We start from the raw sequence: 25,406 nt of genomic DNA, 5'->3' as shown, positions 1-25,406 counted from the left end.
CCATGAAAGTAAATACCAACGAAAAGGTGGTTAGCGATTACATTTCTAATCAATTGGCCAAGCCTACAAGTTGTGGAAATTATGGACAAGCCATTCAAGAGTTGTATCATCTTCTCGGTCCCAAGGAGAAAGTCATTAGAAAACCAAAGGATATCTACTTAAAATTAGCAGGTGACTTAATAAGAAGAATATATATAGATTACCCATGGTTACGTGATATGTGCAAACATATATCATATATCTATTGGTTTGTAAAAACACCATTTGTACATTTTGAATGGAGAATTGTTCCATTAGCGAGTTCTAGTAAATGTCGTCGGATCACAATTTTTTTTTAAGAAAAAATTCAAGAAAGAATAACAAAAGGTTCAATCTCCATCCACCAGAAAGCTGACAGTGGTCTTGGCAGGAATGTCCATTGGTTCGTCAATATAGAAAGAAATTGAAGGATTATTCTTTCTGCTGCAACATGCAAGTTTACCAATTGCAACAGGCAAGGCAAAAGAAAAATAAGAGTCCCGTCACCCACTTCGCTTTTGAACTTTCTCATCACAGCCTCATCAACCAAACATAAAAAGCAGATCCTGCCAAGTATCGCGCAACAGGAAAATCCGAAAGCTCCCTAAGCAACATCTTGATACCTTTTCCAACTTCCTCATCAAGCTAGTCAAATCCATAGCCATTAGTAAAAATGTACTTGTCCAATATGGTAAGCAATTAATTAAGCACATGCGGTTCGGAACCCCTATGAAAGGGCACAAATTCCTGGTGAGACAGCACCATAACATAGTAATATCCCACAAACCGAATCAACTAGAGATCTAGTACACCATCATATTGGAACCTAATAGACAAGGTACCACACCCGACTACAGTAATGAAAAATACCCTAGCAGCTATCACATAACCTCGCCAAAAGAGGCACCTCTATATGCCGCTGGAAAGTTCTACGGGGATTCTAACAGAATTGCCATTATGAAGATAATACGAAAGGTGAGATACATGTATCCAGCAAAGTGCAGGTGGAGTCGAAGAAGGTTAAGTTTGATAAATTAGCATTCTCACAGTCGGCAACGTGCACATGTTCCATTAAAAGAAAAATCACTAGGAGACTGGGTCACCCAGCACAACATGAACACACAACTTGGCTTCTGCAGAAGGTGCACGAACAGCATCCAGAGGATCCAAATGAACACATTAAGCAGAATATCAACACCAAAAAGCAGCATCAATTTGATATCAGCTAACAGCAGCAAAAGATCTACAGAGATCAGCTAGAGCGTCATGCATACAAGCATGAACTCTTGCGCTGTAACATACTGCAAACTATCATTAGCTTAATTATAGGTGCTATGCGATGCAACTGTCATTAGCTTAATTATCGGTGCTACGCTATGTACTTGAAGAACATTTTTAACACCATAGAGCACATAAAAGATACTGCAACCAAGTATTAACAGATTGGGAAATTCATTATTTATTTTATTTACTTTGATAACCATAAGATGAAGAAACCATATCAGCGTGATGTTTACGGTCAAACAATCACTATGCCTGAACTCATTGATTCAGTCTAATATTGAAATCTCTACTCAACATAACAAAATCTTGACCTGGAATCAACTTCAATAGCTACACTTAAAAATGTGGTTTTTTTCATCTTTAAGATGATCGCTAACACCTTCTCAGGGCAAAATATGAAGTTAAGGCAGAAAAAGGAAACGACTGACAGGCCAAAGGCATAAACCTAGCATGACTTCAGAAATTCAGGAGTTTCTTATCCTTACCGATCATGAGCATCCTGAACGTTTGAATAGAAACCGCTAATTTGTCACCAGCAACAAAATTACAACAGCAAAAAAAACAGCATCAACAGCTACTGCGCATCTGCTACCATTCAACCAACAAACAGTAGTATGTCACCAGCAACAAATTATAAACAGCCAAGTTAAAACAGCATCGACAGCTGCTGCATCTTCTTGCCATTGAGCTAAGAAACAGTAGTTCGTGACCAGCAACAAAATTACAACCAACAGCAAATAAAACAGCATCAACAGCTACTGCATCATCTTGCTATTCAGCCACATTGACTTTTCACGGACCAAGCTATAGAAGGCCAATAATTTTCATCATAAGTAAATTACCACAAGGTATACTATCACAATATATGCAGGTATACTTTGAATAAGAAAAGCAAAAAGAAATCAAATAAAGCCAAACAGACCACAATAATTATAAACCAACCAACAATAGATATCTTAATATCAGAACACCAATCCATAATACCAGAATGCAGAGGTAACATCAAAGTTCTGGTATGGATCAAGTACAACAAAAGGAGTTAAACCTTATAAATAAGTACGGCCAATCAGTTCTAGCAAGCAGAAAATAGATGAAAGGTCCTTCATTTTGGAATGTCCTCTTGATACGCAGCATTGACCAAAGCCAGATGACAATTGTGGCCTCCTCCTTTGCTACTTAATCCTACAAAAGCAAATAATGTTTTCTCATCACATTTATACTACAATTAAACAATGTATGACAGCCACAACTTACATCAGCATCAGAACGTGGCAAGGGGCTGCGAGAACCAGCACGTCTACCACGCGGTGAGACACTCTTGGAAGTTGGAGACCGCTCCTTGCGATTACGACCATCTGGACTAGCATCCCTAGAAGGGGTTGTTCTGCGTGGAGAAGGGCTCCTCCGAGGACTTGGGCTACGACGAACAGGGGAGGCACTTAAATGTAAAATAACACGTCAGACAAAGCTTATGAGATGGCTTTCCCCGGGGAAGAGAGAGAGAAGAAGCAAAATATTTAATAAAAAAAATTCTACCTTCCATGAGACCGACTTCGGCTGCGCCTCTCTTCATCATATTTACCCCTTCCACGAGCTTTGTGATAATCCGGGCTGCGGCTTCTGCTCCGCTGACGGTAATCTTTGTCTCTTCCACGGTACCGATCACGGTCATACCTCCCCCCACTTCTACTTCGGCTTCTCCTTTTAGAATCTTTGTCCCTATAATGATCTCGATGCCTAAGATAAACAAATAAATATATAAATAAATAGATAGATAAAAGAAGGTGAAGTTCAGATTGTGAAATACCTCGCCCTACAACCTCTTTTAGCTCAGAAAAATGTCAATCATTTAACTCAAGTACCACATAAAAGTGGGAAGCAAGATTATGTGAACACTTCCCACCTTGTTTTGGAGAGGTCATGGGTGATAGCAGAAGAATATCAACAAATGGAGAACACGAAAGAGGTAAGAGAGTATTCATTTTAACACCAGTATACATTCTAACACCTAAATATGCTTATCCACAAAAGCTCAAATTTAACTATGCCTTGATTGGATCACCACATTCCACACCCATAATAGGTTTTGAAGTTATAGGTTGTTCTGAACACAATCCCAAGCAGATAACTGATATAAGTATCCAGCCAGGTAGTAGGTGATGATGCTGAACATATAAAGGAATCACCATCTAATCAAAATGAAACATGATTTCGCGAACCTACTCAGATATTTTGACTCAGATATTTTGTAGTGTTTGCAGTGTAGATCGCTTTAATTAATTAAAAGCAAATGTTTCCTTCCATTTAATATCGGGAAAGAAAACACTAATGGCAGGAAGCAAGTATATATCACAACATTATTTATTATCATAAACATTAATGACAGGAAGAAAGATAACGACTTTTCTGATTTCCATACTTCCCTCTCTTACTGAGATGGCTGGTACATACTACAAAGACAAATTGAAAGCATGAAGGCCAAAATAAAGTCATTATCAATTCAATCATTCAACTCAACAAGAGGAAAAAATCTTCCCCAAAAAAAGAAAGCTTAACAAACCTGCCGATTTATTAAGGGCAAATTCCATGTACAACAGCTGATGAGGAGGATAATTTTACTTAGAATTCAGAAAACAGTCACCAATTTTTTTTCAAAGATCATCCAACTAGTTAGGTTTGTTGACTGAAAAACCTATGGAAGCATCGCCATCTCCCTTCCATTCCCTACTCCAGATCATCCACGTTTAATTAAGGGCGGAAAAGGACAGGGAATTTCGCGAAAATCAATTGCGTAGCAGTTTTCATATGTTTTGATTGCAAAGATTCATGAGACCCAATATAGCATCTCTCAAGCAGGCAGTAGAATTTTCTACTAGTAAATCCTGCAGCGTGATTTTAAAGGATCGTTTTAAACCTCCACATTCTGGTTAGGAGAAGAAAAATACTGATAATTCTTTTGACATCAATCAGTTAAAATCAAAATTTGTAAATCTGAGCAAAGGAAATGGTCAATAGTATAATGTTAAGAAAAATTGGCAAAAAATCTAAATCTCTGAATGCCTTAAATTATGTTTAATTCCACGAAGAGGAGGGAAGTCCCAGTAAAGAAGAACTCGTATGTTCACTTCCATAAGGTTGGAGTATTTTGATATTCTACTCCTAGTTGATTAGTACTTACATAAATAATCTATATCTATATTATATTAAAAGCACGAAGACTTTTAGCGAAATGGCGTTCATCTTTTTTACCCTTTTAAACTAAAGTTCACACTGGACAAAATAGTCATTTGATTATTTTCCTAATATTTAGTAATAATTTTCTAATAAATTTCCTAACATTTAGAACTTTGAATCAACTAAAATTTTGGCTATTAAATCTTTCCTTATTTGAACTAAGTAAAACTACTAATATGTAGAAATTCAAAATCGAGTGAAATTTTACTTACCTAAAGACCTTTCTTTTATGATCTATTATTTCAACATGAAAACACTTAAAGAATAACAATTAATTAATAAAAAGGTATATATTAGTACTTGAAAATTATTTCTGTCCAAGTTCTTGCACCAAGTATCCGTGTACCATTATATTTGGAATGTTCGTTTCCTTATGCTTTTATCCTTTCGTATTTTTTTCTGCAATCTCTTTGTTGTTTGTGAAATTATTAATTTAAATTAAAAGTTCTTCTCAAATGTGGCTCATTAATTTGTTTCTTTTGTGTTTTAGTTCCTTAGTTATTGACGGCTTGTAGTGCATTAGATATCAAGTTATTTATCGTATAATATTAGTTTAAAATTAGTCATTTTTAGACTTTATCAATGTCAATCATACATTATACTTATTTTTCTATGAGTTATAGGGCTAGCCTCTTCATTCTCAAAATTTCAAAAAGATCAAAAGTATCAAATTTTAGATTCATTTTATTTGGCATGAATCTTTGAAGAGTTGACAAAAGTATAAAGGAAAAAATATTAAACAAAATTTAATTTTTCAAATTTCATACTTAAAATAAGTGTGGTCATTTTGAATTTAATACAAATCAACGAAACAACAGTGATTTTCATAAGATATTTTTAAAATACTCATTACATTCACATAAAATTCAAGTTTATAACAATATAGAAGTATTGTTAAGTTGTTTTCTTAAAGAAGTGTTTTACAATATTCAAGTTAACATATTGTTCTACTTTTTCCGGGCTTCCAAATAGATTTAAAATTATAATGAGGCATCCAAGGATTTTTTATACATGATCTCTTTTTTTATTGAGCTAGCTTATCTAAGATCAATATTCATAATTTTTAGGCGCTTAAACTTTTTCTCTTCATTATTGTTTTATAAACTTAAATACATTATTTAAAAGTAATATTTATATAACTTTAAAAAGTTTATACTTATTAACATGGGAACACATGCAAAGGGCGTACCTTAAGACTAAACAACAACAACAACAACTACCCAGTATAGTCCCACGAGGTGGGGTCTGGGGAGGGTAATACGTACACAGGCCTTACCCGAAGACTAGTGTGAAATAAATAGATAAACTCCTAATTTCAGTGCATTTTTGAAAGTGTTGGGATAAATAATTATAAAAAATAAAAATAAAAAGAGAACTAGGGAGGGCTATCAAACCCTTTACAGTTTTAACTTCCAGTAGTCTTATACTTACTTACCAGATAAGGAAACTTACTCTATTGTTTCCCCAACCACCACCAGCTCTCTTTTCAACTCCAACTAAAGACAGTGTTAACCTGTTTAGTATTATTTGAGAACCTTTAAGATCGCTTCTCTTAATCCCTGTTATTAAAAGCCATCACTTCATCATGATGGAGGGTTATTGCTTCAAAGAAGCAGCGTGCTTTAAGAGGTGTGCACTTCAAATAATGAAGTGCAAATTAATATAAAAGAAAAACACTGATTTATTGAATCTCAATTTGGAGGAGTTGGATATATTTTGGAAATATTATATAGTGGATGCTAAAATTAGTTATTCTAATTGTAATTAACTGTTATAATACTAAATTCATGTATGCCATTTTTTCTTTTCCATAAATTGCGCGCTTCAACGAAAACTAAAGAAATAAATTGCATGCTTCATTTCTAAGAAGTTGTGCGCCTCACTTCTCGCTTCACTTCAAGTCGCACGGACCTTGCTGCTTCTTTTCACTTTTCGCTTGTAAAAACATTGCACTTGACATAGAAAGAACACATGATCACAAATTCCCATGAAATTCTTATAGGAAATATCCCCAAAGTATGATTATGACTAATCAATAGAGCTCAATGATCAGGATAGCATTAACACAAACAATTATATTCCAATTGAAATCCAAATATCGACGATAGGACTTTAAGTGGACACAATTAAATAATTAAGCTCTTACCTTGATCTAGGACTACGGCTTCTTGACCTTCCTCCTGTCCTATGTACAGGCTCCAAAATTCTACCTTTGTCACTGATAAGAAAAAGAATCCTAGTCTCCATTAGACATAGTTTTATTGCCACAAAACAAAAGGTTATTACAACTCAATTTATAGGGTAAGATGCACCTAAATATAGAAGAATAAAAACCACAACTTTAAACAAGGAAGCTCTGCAACTTACTGAATATTTGCATCAAATAAAACTTACATTCTCTCGGCATTTGGGCCATACTTTGCAAATCGAACCATTATTTCTCGACCATCTACAACTCTTCCTGTGCCCAAATATTGGTGTGATTAAGAGCAACATAAGACTACACCCAAAATGTAATATCTACAAAAAGTTTGAAGGACTAAATAACTTAATTTACATATTAGTGATCACTTCACTTACCATCGAGCTTTTCCACTGCCTTTTGAGCCTCATCCTGATACTTGTAGCGCACAAATGCAAAACCTCTAGAATCTCCAGTCCTAAAGCACGAAATAAACATTGTACATGTCAAAGAATAGAGACACCACTACATCTTTGTCTATCTCCATACCAAGATAACACCAAAACATCATCCGTAGGTCTCAGCTCATAAGTAATGTATAACTATCAGAACACCTTGAAAAGGAGAAATCATTTCCTTGCTATTTCACTTCACTATTTATATGATGGTACCAACTACACACTGAACTTTAGCCACGCTGCGCACACCTCCAACTATCCAAAACAATACCTACATCCTCCCACCTAACAGTACAAGTACCCCGGTAAAGCTGTTCACCAAGGCGTAGGCGGATACGAAGAAATAACAGTTTAAAATATTAATTTGACTTATGTATTATATTAATGGTAGTTAAATTAAAATTTCAGGATAATGTTTGAAAAGTTAGTCTGATAGAGAATATATCAATTATCAAATGAATTTGAATTTTCGAAAATTCCAATGTAAATGAATGTGAGCTCATCAAAGTTGTAACTTGTAAGTAAAGTATAGGATGATATAATTAGTTGAATGATTTCTAACATTTAATTGAAACATATCATATAACCAAGAAGTAGGATGGAGAAAAGAATACCACGGTAATAAATAAATAATGAATAAATAAAGACAACAAACACATAACAAAGATACCGGTTTGCTCAATGACCCAAAGAAAATACATATTACAAGCAAAGGTTAATAGAAAAAGTAAGGACCTTCGGTCTCTAGGGATAAAGACATCGACGACTTTTCCATACTTATCGAAAAGAGGAAACAAGTCATCAGCAGTGGTACCTGTACAAGCAAACAATGATTGAGTAATATTAGATTCAACAACTTTACAACACAAGAAAAACTAAATTTGCTAATTGGTAAATAAAGGGAAGACGGGGTAATTACGGAAAGTAACGTTGAGAACGAGGAGAGAGAAGGTATCTTTGATGTCCGGAGGGCCTGTTCTTCCGAAGTGAGACATCGCCGTTCGCCGGAGTGAATGACTGATAATAAGGTTGAATGGTGTTAGGGTTTGGAGCTATAGGTTATGGACGCGGGTAAGATAATGTCGATCTGTTTGTACCAAATTGGCCTTGACTTGTTTGCTTAATTTCAGTTTATGCCACATATATGGAGACAATGACAAGAATAGTCCCTAATGTTTTGGGATTCATATAAATTGGTCTTAATACTATAACCACAAGCGGTCTCGGTCCCTTAACTTTACCAAAATAGAACAGTTTTAGTCTGCTATATTTAACACATGGAGATAGTTATTTTTTACGGAGTTGATCTATAAAAAGTATGTAAACCGTTTAAGTTGAAGAAACCATTGGGACGATTTTCTCAAGATTCATTTCTCTTAATTCACACCTTAAGAAAAATATAACTTCCAAGATCTCAAAAACAGAAGTGTTACTTAATTCAAAGACATAAACATTAATTGATTCACTATTTCACATAATGGACGGTAAAAGGAAGCATACGAATGGGTTCAATTATAATGAATAGGGCTTTTTCCTTGAGATATGAATGGGGGGAAATGGATTTGGAAATGTGTATCTTAATTGTCTCTTTAGTTTAAAAGATTCGTAAATTTCTAACAAGTAAAGCTACTTCGTATTGCATGGTTAAATTCGACCAACTATGTGGATTATACCTATTATACGTAAAATCATGAAAGAACTATACATTGATTATTATTTGGACCCTTTGGGAGTTGTATCTACCGCTGACCATTCTAATTTTGAGGTCCAACAGGCCATTTCAGGCATCGTAAGGGATATCAACGGAAAATCGGCCAAATGATATGCCTGTCAAACCAGAAACATGTGTCTTTGGAATCTGAGTGGCGCTGGAATCGTGCGCTGCGCAGAACAAATTGCGGTTCTTGAGTACTACAAACTGTCCGCAAATCTTGATAAACTATCAAAATACTTGCAGGTGCTTACACCAAACCGGTGTTATAAACATTAGATAATGTCAATTAACCATAGATAAGTGATAAATATCAGTGCAGAGATATGCACCACTGGTTTTCTGGAATCACCAAATGTGACCAAATATTTAGTGACATTCTGTGTGAGGAATTCTCTATTATCATCCGACCACAATACGTTTTGAAAGGACTTTAAAAAGAATAATAAATGTCAGCTCTCCATGGCGTGGAAAGCTGACAGAAGCCTTGTCAGGAATCTCCGTTGGTTCGTCGATACAGAATGAGATTGAAGGATTTTTCTTCATAGAGCAACGTGGAACTTTTATCAACGGGCAATAGGAAGGCAAATATATATATATGACATGGCCATCAACAACTTTGCTTTTGAACTTCTTATTACTGCCTTATTAACCAAACATAAAGAGCCAACCCTGCGGAGTAAAGCATAACAGGAAAAACAGATACTCCCTAAGCAGTATCTTGTTACCTTCCCAAACTTCCTCATCAAGCTAGCCAAATCCATAGCCATCTAGCATAGAACTTGTCCAATATGGAAGCACTTACAATTCGGAAGCCCTATGGAAGAGCACAAATTCCTAGGGAGAGAGTGCCTTTTAACACAGTAGTTTACCCCACTACATCAGTACCAAAGTTCTAAAACACCACCATATTGAAACCCTAACCGACAAAGGGTTATCACACTGGACTATAGTAATGTAATACCCTAGTCGCTATCAAACGCCCCAATTCTACCTCTAAATGCCATGATAACAAGAAAGGTGAGATACATGCATCAAGCCACAAGCAGACGGAGTAAAAGAAGGTTAAGTTCTGATAGATTAACACTCTCACAGGAAACTGTCAGATCTCCAAGTCGGCAATGTGCACATGTTCCACTGAAAAATAACCAATAAGAGACGCAGATGGTGCATATCTGAGGTGACTCAGCACAACATAAACACACAACTTAGCTCCTGCAGAAGGTGCATGAACAACATGCAGAGGGTCCAACTGTACACATCAAGCAGACCATTAACGCCAAAAAACAGCATCAGTTTGCTAGGCTATCAGCTAACAGCAACAAAAGATCTACAGAGATCAGCTAGAACTTCACGGGTGTAAGCATGAACTCACGCGCTGTAACATAGTGCAACTATCATTAGCTTAACTATAGGTGCTATACTATGTACCTGAAGAACATTCAACACCATAAAGCAAATAAAGATACTAGAACCTACTATTGACAGATTGCGTGATTCATTTATTATGATAAGGGTAAAAAATGAGAAATCAAATCCGTGCAATGTTTAAGATCACACAATCACTACATCTGAACTCATTCATTTGGTCACATATTGAAATTTCTACTCGGCATAACAAAATATCAACCTGGAATCAACTTCAATAGCTACACTTGAACATGTGGATTTCTTTCATATAAAGACAGATAAAAAAAATGACTGGCAGGCGAAAGGCATAAACCTAGCATGACTTCAGCTATTCAGGAGTTTTGATCCTTACCGATCATGAGAATCCTGAACATTTGTATAGAAATGGTATTTTGTCACCAGCAACAAATTACAACAACAAAGCTAAAACAGCATCAACAGCTGCTGCATATGCTTGCCATTCAACCAACAAACAGTAGTATGTCACCAGCAACAAATTATAATCAACCAAGTCAAAACAGCATCTACAGCTGCAGCATCTCCTTGCCATTCAGCGAAGAAATGGTAGTTTGTGACCAGCAACAAAATTACAACCAACAGCAAATATAACAGCATCAACAGCTGCTGTATCATCTTGCAATTCAGCCACATTGATTTTTCACGGACCCAACTATAGAAGGCCAATAATTTCCATCATAAGTAAATTACAACAAGGTATAATATCACAATATTCCATGCAAGTATCCTATGAATAAGAAAGGAAATAAGAAATCAAATAAAGCCAAAAACAGAGCAGTAATTATAAACCAACAGTAGATATCTTAATATCACAATACCAATCCATAATACCAGAATGCAGAGGTAACATCAAAGTTCTAGCATGGATCAAGTACAACAAAAAGGAGTTAAACCTTATAAATAAGACGGGCCAATCAGTTCTAGCAAGCAGAAAATAGATGAAAGGATCCTTCATTTGGGAATGTACTCTTGATACGCAACATCGACCAGAACCAGATTACATTCATGGCCTTCTCCTTCGCTCCTTAATCCTACAAAAGCAAAATAATGCTTTTTCATCACATTTATACTGTAATAAAACAATGTATGACAGGCACAACTCACATCAGCATCAGAATGCGGCAAGGGGCTGCGAGAACCACCACGTCTACCCCGCGGTGAGACACTCTTTGGAGTTGGAGACCGGTCCTTGTGGTTACGTCCAGCTGGACTAGCATCCCTAGAAGGGGTTGTTCTACGTGGAGAAAGGCTCCTCCGAGGACTGAGGCTACGGCGAGCAGGGGACACACTTAACGTAAAATGACACGTTAGACAACACTTACAAAAATAGTTTACGCGGGGGGTTGGGGGGGGGGGGGGTAGGGGGGGGGTTGGGAAGAAGAAGCAAAACACATATGAAAATTTTCTACCTTCTATGACACCGGCTTCGGCTGCGCCTCTCCTCATCATATTTACCTCTCTCGCGATCTTTGCGGTAATCAGGGCTGCGGCTTCTGCTCTTATGACGGTAATCCTTGTCTCTCCCACGGTACCTATCACGGTCATACCTGTCCCTACTTCTACTTCGGCTTCTCCTTTTAGAATCCTTTTCCCTATAATGATCACGATGCCTAAGATAAAAAAAAATTAAAAGAAGGTGATCTTCAGATTGTGGATACAACTCTTCAACAGCTCAAAGCAAAATGCCAATCATTTAACTCAAGTATCATATTAAAGGGGAAGCAAGATTATTTGAACACTTCCACCTTGTTTTGGAGAGAAAATGCATGATAGCAGAAGAATATTAACGATGGGAGGTCAAAGAAGAGTTAAGAGAGTATTCATTTTAACACCAGTATCCATTCTAATACCCAAATATGTTCCACAGAAGCTCAAATTAGTCATGCCTTGATGGGATCACCACATTCGACACCATAACAGGTTTTGAAATTATAGTATCCAGCCAGGTAGTAGTTGATGATGCCAGGCATCAGGATCTAATCAAAATGAGACATGGTTTCAAGATGGAAATGTTTTCTACATTGAAAATAAAAACATTAATGGCAGAAAGCAAGTAAAATAACGACACTATTCATTATGATGAACATTAATGGCAGGAAGATAACAATGTTGCTAATTTCCATACTTCCCCCTCTCAGCTTAACATATTGAGATGGTTGCTACATACTGCAAAGAGCAATTGAAAGCATGAAGGCCAAGTAAAGTCATTATCAACTCAATCAATCAACTAAAATTTGATCAACTCAGTAAGAGGGAAAAATATTACCCAAAAAACGAAAGCTTAACAAAACAGCCAATTTATTAAGAAGGTCAAGTTCCATGCACAAAAGCTGAGGAGGGAGAATAATTTTTACTTAAAATTCAGAAAACTGTCTCCGAGAAAAAAAAGAACTTTGAAAAGATCCAACTAGTCAGGTTTGTCAACTGAAAAATCTATGGAAACGTAAGCTAAACATCACCATTTCCCTACTCCAGATCATCTACATTTTATTAAGGCCGGAAAGGACAGGGAATTTCAAGAAAACCAATTCAATGGCATTTTTCACATGTTTTGATTGCAAAAGGATCATGAGACCCAAAATAGCATCTCTCAAGTAGGCAGTCTTTCAACTAGTAAATCTTGCAGCATGATTCTAAAGGATTGTTCTAAACCTCCACATTCTAGTTACACAGAAGAAAAAATCTGATAATGCTTTTGACATCAAAATCAGTTAGAAACCAAAATTTGTAAATCTGAGCATATGAAATTTTTGCCAACAGTATAATTTAATGCAATTGGGAAAAATAAATCTAAATCTCTGAATGCCATAAACCATATTTATAGCTTGTTTGGCCAAACTAGAGAAATCAGCTTATTTTGAGAAGCGCTTTTTTTAAAAGTGTTTTTAAAAAAGTACTTTTGGAGAGAAGCAGTATGTGTTTGGCTCTAATTACTCTTAAAAGCACTTTTGAGCAATAATTTGTGTTTGGCCAAGCTTTTCAGAAAGTGCTTTTAAGTATCAAATTACGAATAAGGACATGAATAAATTTACTTTATAGTTAATATTATATGTAAATAAATAATCTCAAAAATTTGTTATTACATGCAATAATTAAATCTTTTCATTTTATTTAAGTAAAATATGAAAATAAAATTAAGAAGTACTTAATTCTTTTAATATAAGTTAAATATATTAAAATCATTCAACAAATATAAAAAAAGCATTCACCGCTAAAGTCACTATATATTAGAAAGCTATCCTAAAAATAAGAAGAAATATTTATACATTAATATCCTAAGTATCAGGTTTAACGGTTATTTTGGTATATACTATATTTTGTTAAGGGCATTTTTGGTAAGAAGAAAAGTCAAAATTGCTTCTGCTTCTGCTTTCGGGAAGAAGCTACTTTTTTCTGCTTCTCAGAAACTGCTTCTGCTTCTTCCCAAAAGCACTTTTTTTCCTCAAAAAAGCTTGGCCAAACACCTCAAGTTAGGGGAAAAAAGTGTTTTTGGGAAAAAAAGCACTTTTGGCCTCTTGAGAAGCTTGGCCAAACAGGCTATTAATTCCACAAAGAGGGTAGGGCCCAAGAAAGAGGAACTTGAATGTTCATTTCTATATGGCTGGAGATACTTAATATTCTACCCCTAGTTGATTAGCACTCGCAGAAATTAAGTACAAAAAAAAAAAAGATAAACCTTCCTTGTTTCAGTCCAAGTTTGAAAGAGTTGGAAAAACAAAGAGAAAAAAGAGTGGATTGCTATCAAACCATCTACTATAACCTCCACTAGTCTTATACTTATTTATCAGATAAGGAAAGACACTACTCTTTTGTCTCCCCTCCGCTCATCAGCTCTCTTCTCACCCCAACAAAAGACAGTGTTAACCTGTTTAGTGTTCTTTGAGACCTTAAAGATTTTTTCTCTTAACCATTGTTATTAAAAGTCATTGCTTCATCGCAATGACAAGCAAAGGGCTATCGCTTCAAGGAAGCCGTGTGCTTGAGAGAAGTGTGCGCTTCAAATAATGACGCACAAAGTGATTTAAAAGAAAAGCAAGCATTTTATGAATCTCAACTTGGAGGAGTTGGATTAATTTTGGAAACATTGCATATTTGATGCTGAAATTAGTTATTTTAATTGTAATTTGATTATTTTTTCGAGAGAGGTAACAATGATTGTAATTTGATTTTTACAACATTAAATTGATTTAGGGTTACAGAGGAGAGGGTTTCTCTGTGCAGTAGATGTTATTTTTGCAAGTCAGAGGAGGAAACAGTTGAGCATCTCTTTTTGCATTGCACATTTTCAAGACAATGCTGGGAATTTTTCTTGAACATAATGGGCGTATCTTTGGTGCTACCTCAGAAGATTAGTAGCTTGCTGGAAATGTGGCAATCCCAGAGAGTAAAAAGAAGCTTAAAGCTAATATGGAAAACTATTCCCAACTGCATAATGTGGACATTATGGCTGGAGCGAAATAAAGCATGCTTTGAGGGAAAGAGACTGCAGATTGCTAGAGTCAAAAACAAATGTATTAAAATTTTGTATTACTGGTGTTATAGCAGTTCTTTAGATGAGATGGACCAGTATTTGGATTTTTTGCACTTGTTAGGAGAAAAAATGTAGTATGAATTAAGTAAGAGTTATAGTCTGGTCCTGTACTGTTCTATGTACCATCTTGGTACCAGTTATAGTCAATCTTTACTTATCAAAAAAAAACATTAAATTCATATATGCCATTTTCTGCTTTTCCATAAACTTCGTGCATCAACGAAATAACCAAACAAATTGTGTGCTTCACTTCTCGCTTTTCGCTGCAAGTACCATTGACCTTGTCACTTCTTTTCGCTTTTAAAACATTGCTCCTTAGGTAGAAAGAACACATGATCATAAACTCCAACGAAATTTCCTATAGGATATATTCCCAACATTTGTATGACTAATCAACAAAGCTCAATGATTAGGATCACATTAACACAAACAAATATATTCCAATGAAATCTCGATGTTCACAACCGGGATTTCAGTGGAAGAATTAAATAAATTAGCTCTTACCTTGAACTAGGACTGCGGCTTCTTGACCTTCCTCTTGTACTATGTACAGGCTCCAAAATTCTACCTTTGTCACTGTTCATAAAAACAATCCTAGCCTCCATTAGCCATAGTTTTATTGTCACAAACAAAATTACAGCTCAATTTATAGGATAAAAAATGCACCTAAATATACAAGAGTGAAAATCACAACTTTCAACAACGCAAGCTCGCAACTTAATAAATATTTGCATCAAATAAAACTTACATTCTTTCAGCATTTGGGCCGTACTTTGCAAATTGAACCATTATTTCTCGACCATCTACAACTCTTCCTGTGGACAAATAATAGTGTGATCAACAGCAATATAAGGCTACCACCCGAATTGTAATATCCAGAAAAATATTGGAGGACTAATAACTTAATTTAAATGTTAGAAATCACTTCATTTACCATCGAGCTTTTCCACTGCCTTTTGAGCCTCATCCTGATACTTGTAGCGTACAAATGCAAAACCCCTAGAATCTCCAGTCCTAAAGCACCAAATAAATAACAGAGTTTAAAATATTAATTTGACTTTTGTATTATATTAATGGTAGTAAAATAGAATTTCAGGATACTGTTTGAAAAGTTTGTTTGACAGAGAATATATAAAATGAATTTAAATTCTCAAGTGGCAAAGAAGTATAGGATGATATTATTAGTTTAATGATATCAAACATTTTAGATCGTCCTAAAATAAAAGGTGGGTCATATTAATTACTATGATATAACCAAGTAGGATGGGGGGAAAACAGTTTTTAAAAAAAAAAAGACAACAAACATAAAAAAAAAAATATAGCACATACTACAATAAAAAGGTTAAATAGAAAAGGTAAGAACCTTCGGTCCCTAGGGATAAAGACATCGACGACTTTTCCATACTTATCGAATAAAGGAAACAAGTCATCAGCGGTGGTACCTGTACAAGCAAACAACAACAACAACAAACAATAATTGAGTAATATCCAATTTAACAACTTTGCCTCAAAAGAAAAATAAATTTGCTAATCGGTAAATATAGGGAAAGAGAAAGGGTAATTACGGAAAGTAACGTTGAGAACGAGAAGAGAGAAGGTATCTTTGATGTCCGGAGGGCCTGTTCTGCCGAAGTGAGACATCGTCGTTCGCTGGAGTGATATGATAAAGTTGAATGGTTAGGGTTTGAGCTATAGGTTATGGATGCTGCAGAAGACAAAAGGTGTATGTTAGGTTCTTTATACTAAATTGACCTCAACTTATTTACTAAACTTCAGTTTATGCCACCTATTTGGAGAAAATGACAAGAATAGTCCCTTTTGTTTTGAGATTGGTCTATACTAGACATTTTCCCCTTATTAATAAGCGACAGTTTGAGGAGCTTGGGGTCGTTCGGGGGTATTTTGGGAAAACTGTAAATACTTTGGCAAAAGTCAAGTGTTAATCCTACTTTAGTTTTGACACGTTGCTTTACACCGCTCAAACGAACATATCTACGCTCGGTTTCCTCCCAATTTCTCTACGCTCTGTTTCTTCTTCAAAAATTTCCAGCGCTGCTCACCTGATCTTCCAATTTTCCTAGTTTCTTCTACTCTTCTCTCTTCTTGGACAGTTAATTCGCTTGATTGTACAGGTATAAGGTGAGTTTTAGTTTCTTGTTTTCTTGATTTTCGGAATACCTGCCGCATATAAACTGTTTAAGCTGATTAAATTATTCGTCCATCATTCTTTGTCATTCGTCCAGAAAAAACTGGGATATTTGGAGTTGTTTCCCATTTTAGTTGGGGTCGAATTCAATTCCCACAATTAACCCCTTTGAGTATATTTGCTTAAGTTGGCCATTCAGTTGGAAAAGTCAACCGGAAGTTGATTTTTGAGTAAATGATCTCGGAATTTGGTTTTTATGATTCAAATAGCTTTGTTAGGTGATTTGGGACCTAGGAGGAGCGTGATCGGAATGTAATTTGGAGGTCCGTGGTAGATTTAGGCTTGAATTGGCGAAATTGGAATTTCGGCGTTTCCGGTTGGTAGTGGAAACCTTGATATCGGGGTCGGAATGGAATTCCGGAAATTGGAGTAGGTCCGTTGTGTCATTTGTGACGTGTGTGCAAAATCTCAGGTCATTCGGATGAGGTTTGATAGGCTTTTTGATCGTTTGCGGAATTCAGAAGTCTTGGGATAGTCAGTACTTTCTTTACATCTTTATCCAAGTTATTACCTTTACAATTGCTAGATTTATAGCCCGTTTGGCCAAGCTTCTAAAGCAGCTTATTTTGAGAACTCAAAAGTACTTTTAAAAGAAGTGCTTTGGGTGAGAAGTAGTTTGTGTTTGGCTAATTAATCAGAAAAGCATTTTTGAGCAGTAATTAGTGGTGACCAACTTTTGAAAATTGCTTCTAAGTGTATTTTTCTCAAAAATATTTCTCAAAAAAGTACTTTTGGAGAGAAGCTACTTTTTTCTGCTTCTGCTTCTCCTCAAAAGCACTTTTTTTCCTTCCAAAAGCTTGGCCAAACACCTTAATTTTTTGCCAAAAGTGTTTTTGGACAAAAAAAAAAAGCACTTTTGGTCCAAAAAAAAACTTGGCCAAACAGGCTATTAGCTATATTGGCACCATAGTACTCTCATAATTGCATAAACATGAATTTTTCTTAATGTATTGCCTCTTTTATACAAAAAATAACATATTAGTTTGCAACTTTGAGGCATAATAATACGACCCGAAATTCGATCCGATCCAAACTTTAAAATTCGATCCAATCCGATATAGTTCGGATCGGATTCGGATTGCATTTTCTACAATCCGAAATTCGAAATCCGAATCCGAAATATGTTAAATCTGATCCGATCCGATCCGTGCACAACTCTATTTGTTTGTGTCATATTTATAACACAAATCGATAGATGGTAGTTATTTCTTACGGAATTGATTCGTCAAAAGCACGTGAACCGTTTAAGCTGGAGTTAAAAATCGGGTAATCTACTCCATATTCATTTTCCCTGAAATTCGCACCTTGAGAAAATCATAAGGAAAATTCATAACCTTATGACGGTACAGGTGCTAATGAAGGTCTAAAAGAAAATAGAAAGTTTGACATAATTTAAAGATCTCGTCTTTCTTAGAGCCTGTTTGAAAAGTCACATTAGAATTAGATTTGGATGTAGTTAGGTATAATTACACAGTTTGACATGTTTGTTTGGCCAAGTAATTACTTGGTCAGCATGGAATTGGGTGTAATTGGAGGGGTGTAATTATACTCTCCAATTCTCAATGGGGAGGTGAGAATTGGTAGTAATTATACCGTATAATTACAAGGTTGCTTTTTAGTTTCTTTCCTTTTTATTTTATTTTAATTATTTTCTTTATAAATTTTAATTCTATTTTATAAATTTTATTTTTACTTTTTAATTTTTTTTCGTTGTACGTTGCTTCTTTTTATTTCTCTACTACTTCTTGTGATCTCATGTAATTGCTTATATTTTATTTATTATTCTATTTTTTGAAACTACACCTCCTAATATTAGAAATAATGAGTCATTAACTAACTTGGCATATAATGAGTGATGCAATTAAAGTAAAATATCGTTGTTAATTATGATTATAAACTTATTATATTTCCTAATCTTAAGATGTAGTCGATTTTACTATTATTATGTTGGAATTTGACATATGTTAAACTATTTTTTTTGTGTGCGTTTTAAAATTATGCTATATTCATGGTTTACTTGTTTTAGTAGTATTGGCTCACATTGCATATTGTTCATTTTCTTAGTTAAAATTGATAGATTAGTTTTGTCAAACATTTGAATAATGTTATGACATTATATTTATATATATTAATTTATTTTATCAAACATGAATTCCATGATGTACAAAACATATATTTTTAGTTTTGTAAGTATCTAAACTAAATGTTATTAATTTAGAATATATATATATAAATTATTTTTTATAATTATTAATTATAAATATATGATTACTAATTAATGTATATTCACGAAAAAATATACATCTCAAATACCAAATATAATATCATTTACACTTATAAAAATTTATGAGCATATATTTATTATATTAACTTTTAAGTTTTGATAATTAATTTATTTAAAATTTAATCTAACCGTGTAATTACACTTGTGCAACCAAACAGTAAACTTGTAATTACAATGTAATTACACTATGACAAACAAACAGGTCGTCGTAATTATACTACTGTGTAATTACTAGGCTGTGTAATTACTACCCTAATAATTACACCAATTTCAATTACCTGATGGCTTTCCAAACAGACTCTTAATGTTTTAGTTTCAAAGCATGATTTAACAAAAATGCTAGATGGTCAACAAGGTTTGACATCCAATTGCAAGGTTATTCAAGTTTTCCTTTCCCCTTTTGTGCTTTTTATAGCATGATATGCTTTTGAATTACATTATCTAACTTCAAAGATTAAATAAACGGCAGAAGAAGATAATATTATTATTTGGAACAAGTTTATACATGATAGAATTTCACTTATTCTCAAGGCATAAATTCATTACCAAAAAGACTGACATAATTTCAAGTATCAAGGTCAAACTGTTTAAACATCCAAGATCATTAAAATGTGAAGTTTGCTCACCGGTATTTCAATATTTGTAACACTAGTGAAACGTTAATGAAAAATTTATTGAGTAATATTTTAAGCGGAATAGTGATTTTCTCTCATAAATTTTTATTTTTATAAATCTAAACTCCACAATCCTACAACATAAAAGATATGTTCCTGACAGCTTGTTTGGATGGTTGTTACCTATTGTATTATATCGTATTGTTATTTTAAATACAATATTTATTTTGATTGCTATTTAAATTTTATTATAGCGTATCGTTAAATCCATCATTATGTAACGATTAAAAGTGTCATTTTATGGAAAACTGATTTAGAGTGATCGCGTCGTTACCTTTTTTTCCTCTCATCTTACCTTTTTTTTAATAATCATATTTACCTTTTACCCTACTTTTTTTATAAAATAGTTTTACCTTTTACCTTACTTTTTCTTTATAATATTGCAAGTCTTTTCTTCATATTGTTGGTGCATGACATCATGGAACGACGACAAACAATACAATTTATCCAATCATTATATACATCAAAACGATATAGTACAATACAATACAATACTATAAGATACATTATGAAACGATACATGACAACCATCCAAACAAGCTGTAAAGGTTGAAATGACATACAAAACCATATAAGTATTCTTTTGTTTTATTTTATGTGATACTATACCATTTGGAATGTTAAAAAATATTGACCACAATTTTCTTTAAAAATATTTAAATATTTTAAATTATTATGTATTGTGACTTACCTTATAAGCTCTAAGCCTTGCCGCATAAAATGGAAGATACAAGAACACAGATGAGGAAAAGCATAAGCAAACAATTTATCAGCGGCATGCTAAGTGTCATCGTCTTAATTCTTAAAACTAGACCACGATTTACCTCTTTGGCTAGCCATCGGACCTTTTGCTAATCAACATAGTTAACCATAGTTTAATTATAATATAATGTTAAACCATAGTTAGTGAGTTAGTTGATAGTTAGTTAAGGAAGTCATTTAGTTTGTTATAAATAGTGGACACTTGTACAGTTGTCTTTTTTCTTCATTCAGAAATGTATCGAGCCTTTCTCTGATTCCGTCTCTTATTCCAGATTCTTCTTCTTCTTCTTCTTAGCTTAGATCTCATTTCCATGGCAGCTAACATGTATCAGAGCCACCAGTTGAAATCTAAGCAAATTGCGAGCAAATAGAGTCTTCTCTGTTACTTCAATTGTGCAATTGAGAACTGAATTGAGCTAGAGTGACATTTGGTTGAAGCTAGGGTTTGTAAGCCTCTTACTTTGAAGCTATTTCTCGGTCAACAATGGAAATTAAAGATGAACTCGTTGGCGCGACCTCAACTACTAGCAATTTTATTGCTGGAGCTGCTACTTTTCCTACCATCGATCACAATCATCCTTTGTACCTGAACCGACAGACACACCAGGTAGCTCTCTGATTTCTTTTCAACTTACTAGATTAGACAATTATGTCTTTTGGAGTCGTGCAATGAGAATTGGCTTGCCAGGTAAAAGTAAACTAGGTTTTGTCGATGGGAGATTTCCTAAGTCTAAATTTGAGCCCGAGCTTTATGATCTGTGGGAGAAAGTTAATGCTATAGTTCTCTCGTGGATAATGAATGTTGTGAGACCATGATTGTCGAGTAGTGTATTGTATATGTCTAGTGCTCATAGAGTTTGGGAAGATTTGAAAGAGAGGCTTGATAAAGTAAATGGCTCGAGAATACTCTATTTGCATAGAGAAGTTCATACACTGACCCAAGGAACTATGACTGTAACTGACTACTTCTCAAGGCTTAGAGAGATATGGGATGGGTTTGATGCCCTCATGCCTTTCCTGGTTGTCCTTGCCCTGAATCCAAACAATGTGCTCAACACTTTGAGTATCAAAGACTTCTTCAATTCCTCACTAGGTTGAATGAGTCATATTCTCAATCAAGGAGTCAGATCATGATGATGTCTCCCCTGCCAAGTATAAACAAAGTCTACTCTTTGTTAGCAGATCAGGAGAGTCAAAGGAATCTTACAAGCACAACACAAGTTGCTCAGGCCACTGAAGCCTTGGAAAGTACTGCCTTGTACAACAGTAAGAGTGTGAACAATATTGAAAACTATAGGTCCAAAAGTAGTCAAAGTTCAGTATGAGAACTGTCACTATAAGGGACATACAAAAGAAAATTGTTACAAATTGATTGGATATCCTACTGATTTCAAATCCAAAAGAAAAGGAATTAGTACAGGACAACATGCTAATTATATAGGCAATGCAAAAAATTTAGGTGTGGAGAGATGCAATATGACTGCCAACATGACTCCTACTATCAATGGATCATCTGGTTCAGGTGCTACACAACAAATGAGCCAACCTGCTCCATTCCAGTAGATGCCATATCCAGCCACTATCTTTACTCCTGAGCAATACCAACAAATTGTTCAGCTACTTTCTTGAGGAAGTTCAGAAGGATCAGACTTATCCAACAAAGTTGTTACAGCAGGTATTCTAAACCATGTGAATGCTTTTATTTCTCAATGTGTCAATAGTAAATGGATATTTGACACTGGGACTTCAAATCACATGACTTCAAGTTTAGAGATGTTACACACTCATAGACCACTTCCAAATACAGAAGCAAACAAAGTACATTTGCCTACTAGAAATGTTGTGTCAGTGTCTCACACAGGTTGCATTTCTTTATTAAGTAATCATGAGATCTCTAATGTTCTGTACTTTCATGACTTTAAGTTCAACTTACTGTCAGTCTCAAAACTCACTAAGGAGCTAAAGTGTATGGTGGAATTCTTCCCTGATTTTTGCATTTTCCAGGACATCTTCAGTGGTCAGGTGACGGGAATTGGTAGAGAAGAACATGGGCTATACATTCTGCAAGGAGGTATTCCAAAATAAGATCTATATCATGCAACAAATAAGTGTACTAGCACAATAAATTCTATGTGTACTTCTATTTCTAGTACTTTGTGGCATAGAAGGTTAGGACATGCTCCTTCAGATATAATAAAGAGAGTAGAAGAGCTAAGCAAACTCACAACAGCTGATTCTCATCACTACATTGTATGTCCAGTAGGAAAGCAAACCAAGTTGTCTTTTCAACTAAGTAGTACAACTACAAAATCAGTGTTTGAACTAATTCACTGTGATATATGGGGACCTTATAGAGTGTTCACACATGATGGTAAGAGCTATTTTGTTACTCAAGTTTATGACCACACAAGGTATACTTGGATTTTTCTGTTATAGTCTAAGTCAAATGCTATTGTAGTTCGAAGAGACTTTCTTAGTCAAGTAAAAAATGTGTTCTCTGCTACTGTAATGTTTCTAAGAACTAATAATGGAAGTGAATTTTTTAGTACTGAATTTAAGAGCCTGCTGTCTAACCTTGGTATTTTCCATCAAAGTACATGTGTCTATACATCCCAACAGAATGGGGTGGCAGAAAGAAGACACAGAACCATCTTGGAAATAGCTAAATCACTCAGATTTCAAGCTATTGTACCTTTGAGATTTTGGGGAGAATGTGTTGTTACTGCAGTATATCTACTCAATCGACTGCCCTCTAAAGTTGTTGGATACAAATCACTATTTGAGATGTTATATTTTCACCCTCCTTCATTATCTCATCTCAAAGTCTTTGGCTGATTGTGCTATGCAACTTGTCCTTAAGTGCTGGATAAGTTCTCACCCAGAGCAGTACCAACTGTATTTCTAGGATAGTTTTCCACTCAGAAGGGTTATCTGTTGTATACTCTGCATTCAAAAACATTTATTGTCAATAGGAACATTGTGTTTCAAGAGAACATTTCTCCCTTTAAGCATGCCACATCTACTGGAAGTCATGTATTTCCTGTCCTAGACTTTCTCTCTTCTACTTTGAGCAATATTACTCCCTCCTCTTCTGTACCACCAGCAAAAGAGGTGTCTATTGACAACAGTTCAAATTAGTTGTCTGCAGACTCCTCTTAGAGAGTTCCTCATTCTACAACAAGCTCAGAAGAAGCTGTCTCTATGATCCCTTCAGTTGTTGATCACTTGCCTGATGTTACTCAAAATGCACCTGTGCTTTCTCAACAAGATGATGAGCCTCCTACTGAACACAGAAGGTCTTCTAGACTAAGCAAGCCACCTCTGTGGCTGCAAGACTATGTCACTACCTCCAAAGGCTCTAAGTGTACTTATCCTATATCTTCATATGTGGAATATCTTCTATTGCTACATCATATAAGCATGTCCTTGCAGGTTATTCAGCTCTCTCAGAACCAACTTCCTTCAATGAAGCTGCAGCTGATCCCAAGTGGATAACAGCAATAAAGTTGGAGATTGCAGCACTTGAAGATAACCACACTAGGAGTATTTTTGACTTACCACCTGGGAAGACTCTCATTGGTTGCAGGTGGGTTTACATGATTAAGTACAAAGCTCTGGTGAAGTAGAAAGGTTCAAAGCTAGGCTAGTGGCTAAAGGCTACAACCAGAAGGAAGGATTGTATTATGGAGAAACTTTCTCTCATGTGGCCAAAATTGTGACTGTTAGATCTATTATTGCCTTAGCTGCTTCAAGACAGTGGTTGATCTTTCAAATGGATGTACACAATGACTTTCTAAATGGAGATCTCACTGAGGAAGTCTATATGCAATTGCCTGAGGGGTTTGGCAGACATGGAGAGACTAAGAGGAAGGTCTGCAAACTACATAAGTCGCTTTATGGACTTAAGCAGGCACCTAGACAGTGGAATATGAAGTTGATAGAAGCCCTGCCCAACATGGGCTTTCAACAAAGTCACTATGATTATTCTTTGTTCACAAAGAAGGCTGGAGATGATATAGTCGTCATATTGATCTATGTTGATGATCTTCTGATTACTGGGAACAATCAACAACTGTTATGTAGTACTAGATTAGACCTTATGAAGAAGCTCAAAATGAAGGATCTATGAGAGCTCAAATTCTTCTAAGGGATTGAGTTTGCAAGGTCCAAAAGAGGAATTCTTATGTGCCAAAGAAAATATGCCTTAGAGTTAATTTATGAGTCTGGTTTGAGTGGTGCAAAGCCAGCTGGAACACCACTAGAACTGAATCAGAAGCCAACTTCAGTAGAGTATGATAATTACTTCAAGAGTGACAACATCCGGACAGATGAGAGTCTTGACAATCCTGGTGCTTACCAAAGACTCATTGGAAGGTTGCAGTATCTCACTATGACAAGACCTGATATTGTATTTGTGGTTCAGGTTCTTAGTCATTATATGCATTGTCCTAAAAGGTCTCATATGGAAGCACCACTAAGAATTGTAAGATACATAAAAGAGGCTCCTAGCTTGGGGCTGTTCTTGCCTGCAGAACCTTCAAATCAACTAATTGCCTTTTGTGATTCAGACTGGGGGGGGGGGGGGGGCATGTATACAAATTAGAAGATCAGTTACAGGGTACTTGGTAAAGTTT

The 25,406-nt window shown here is 35.2% G+C and overlaps 2 protein-coding genes and 1 long non-coding RNA gene across 10 annotated transcripts; 1 reads left to right on the top strand and 2 right to left on the bottom strand.

Moving 5' to 3' along the window:
- Positions 1-209: 209 nt before the first annotated feature.
- Positions 210-8,263, bottom strand: LOC109214411 (serine/arginine-rich splicing factor SC35-like). 5 transcript variants are annotated; one of them, XR_002066177.1, is made up of 10 exons: positions 8,096-8,263; positions 7,912-7,990; positions 7,117-7,196; positions 6,931-6,997; positions 6,683-6,754; positions 2,839-3,039; positions 2,557-2,740; positions 2,348-2,484; positions 1,788-2,106; positions 210-663 (listed from the first exon to the last, which is right to left on the bottom strand). XR_002066177.1 is itself a non-coding variant. In XM_019378328.1 (8 exons), the coding sequence occupies exons 1-8, from the start codon at positions 8,169-8,171 to the stop codon at positions 2,479-2,481; spliced, it is 765 nt and encodes a 254-aa protein (XP_019233873.1). In that variant the 5' UTR covers positions 8,172-8,263; the 3' UTR covers positions 2,210-2,478. The 5 variants fall into 5 exon arrangements, 1 of the variants encoding a protein (XP_019233873.1); XR_002066175.1 differs by lacking the exon at positions 210-663 and adding an exon at positions 683-1,319; XR_002066176.1 differs by lacking the exon at positions 210-663 and adding an exon at positions 683-1,261.
- A 1,190-nt stretch (positions 8,264-9,453) lies between these two features.
- Positions 9,454-16,551, bottom strand: LOC109214412 (serine/arginine-rich splicing factor SC35-like). 4 transcript variants are annotated; one of them, XR_002066179.1, is made up of 10 exons: positions 16,412-16,551; positions 16,210-16,288; positions 15,781-15,860; positions 15,595-15,661; positions 15,351-15,422; positions 11,725-11,925; positions 11,420-11,603; positions 11,209-11,346; positions 10,650-11,042; positions 9,454-10,265 (listed from the first exon to the last, which is right to left on the bottom strand). XR_002066179.1 is itself a non-coding variant. In XM_019378329.1 (8 exons), the coding sequence occupies exons 1-8, from the start codon at positions 16,485-16,487 to the stop codon at positions 11,341-11,343; spliced, it is 765 nt and encodes a 254-aa protein (XP_019233874.1). In that variant the 5' UTR covers positions 16,488-16,551; the 3' UTR covers positions 10,538-11,340. The 4 variants fall into 4 exon arrangements, 1 of the variants encoding a protein (XP_019233874.1); XR_002066178.1 differs by having other exon boundaries at positions 10,650-10,967; XR_002066180.1 differs by lacking the exon at positions 10,650-11,042.
- Positions 16,552-16,901: 350 nt separating this feature from the next.
- On the top strand, positions 16,902-23,336 carry LOC109214413. The gene is made up of 3 exons (XR_002066181.1): positions 16,902-16,985; positions 21,091-21,379; positions 22,777-23,336. It is a non-coding gene; the product is annotated as an uncharacterized LOC109214413 (long non-coding RNA).
- Positions 23,337-25,406: the final 2,070 nt, after the last annotated feature.

The sequence above is a fragment of the Nicotiana attenuata genome, unplaced genomic scaffold (genome assembly GCF_001879085.1).
Source record: "Nicotiana attenuata strain UT unplaced genomic scaffold, NIATTr2, whole genome shotgun sequence".
Classification (NCBI taxonomy): domain Eukaryota; kingdom Viridiplantae; phylum Streptophyta; class Magnoliopsida; order Solanales; family Solanaceae; genus Nicotiana; species Nicotiana attenuata.
This window is presented reverse-complemented; position numbering and strand designations above follow the sequence as displayed.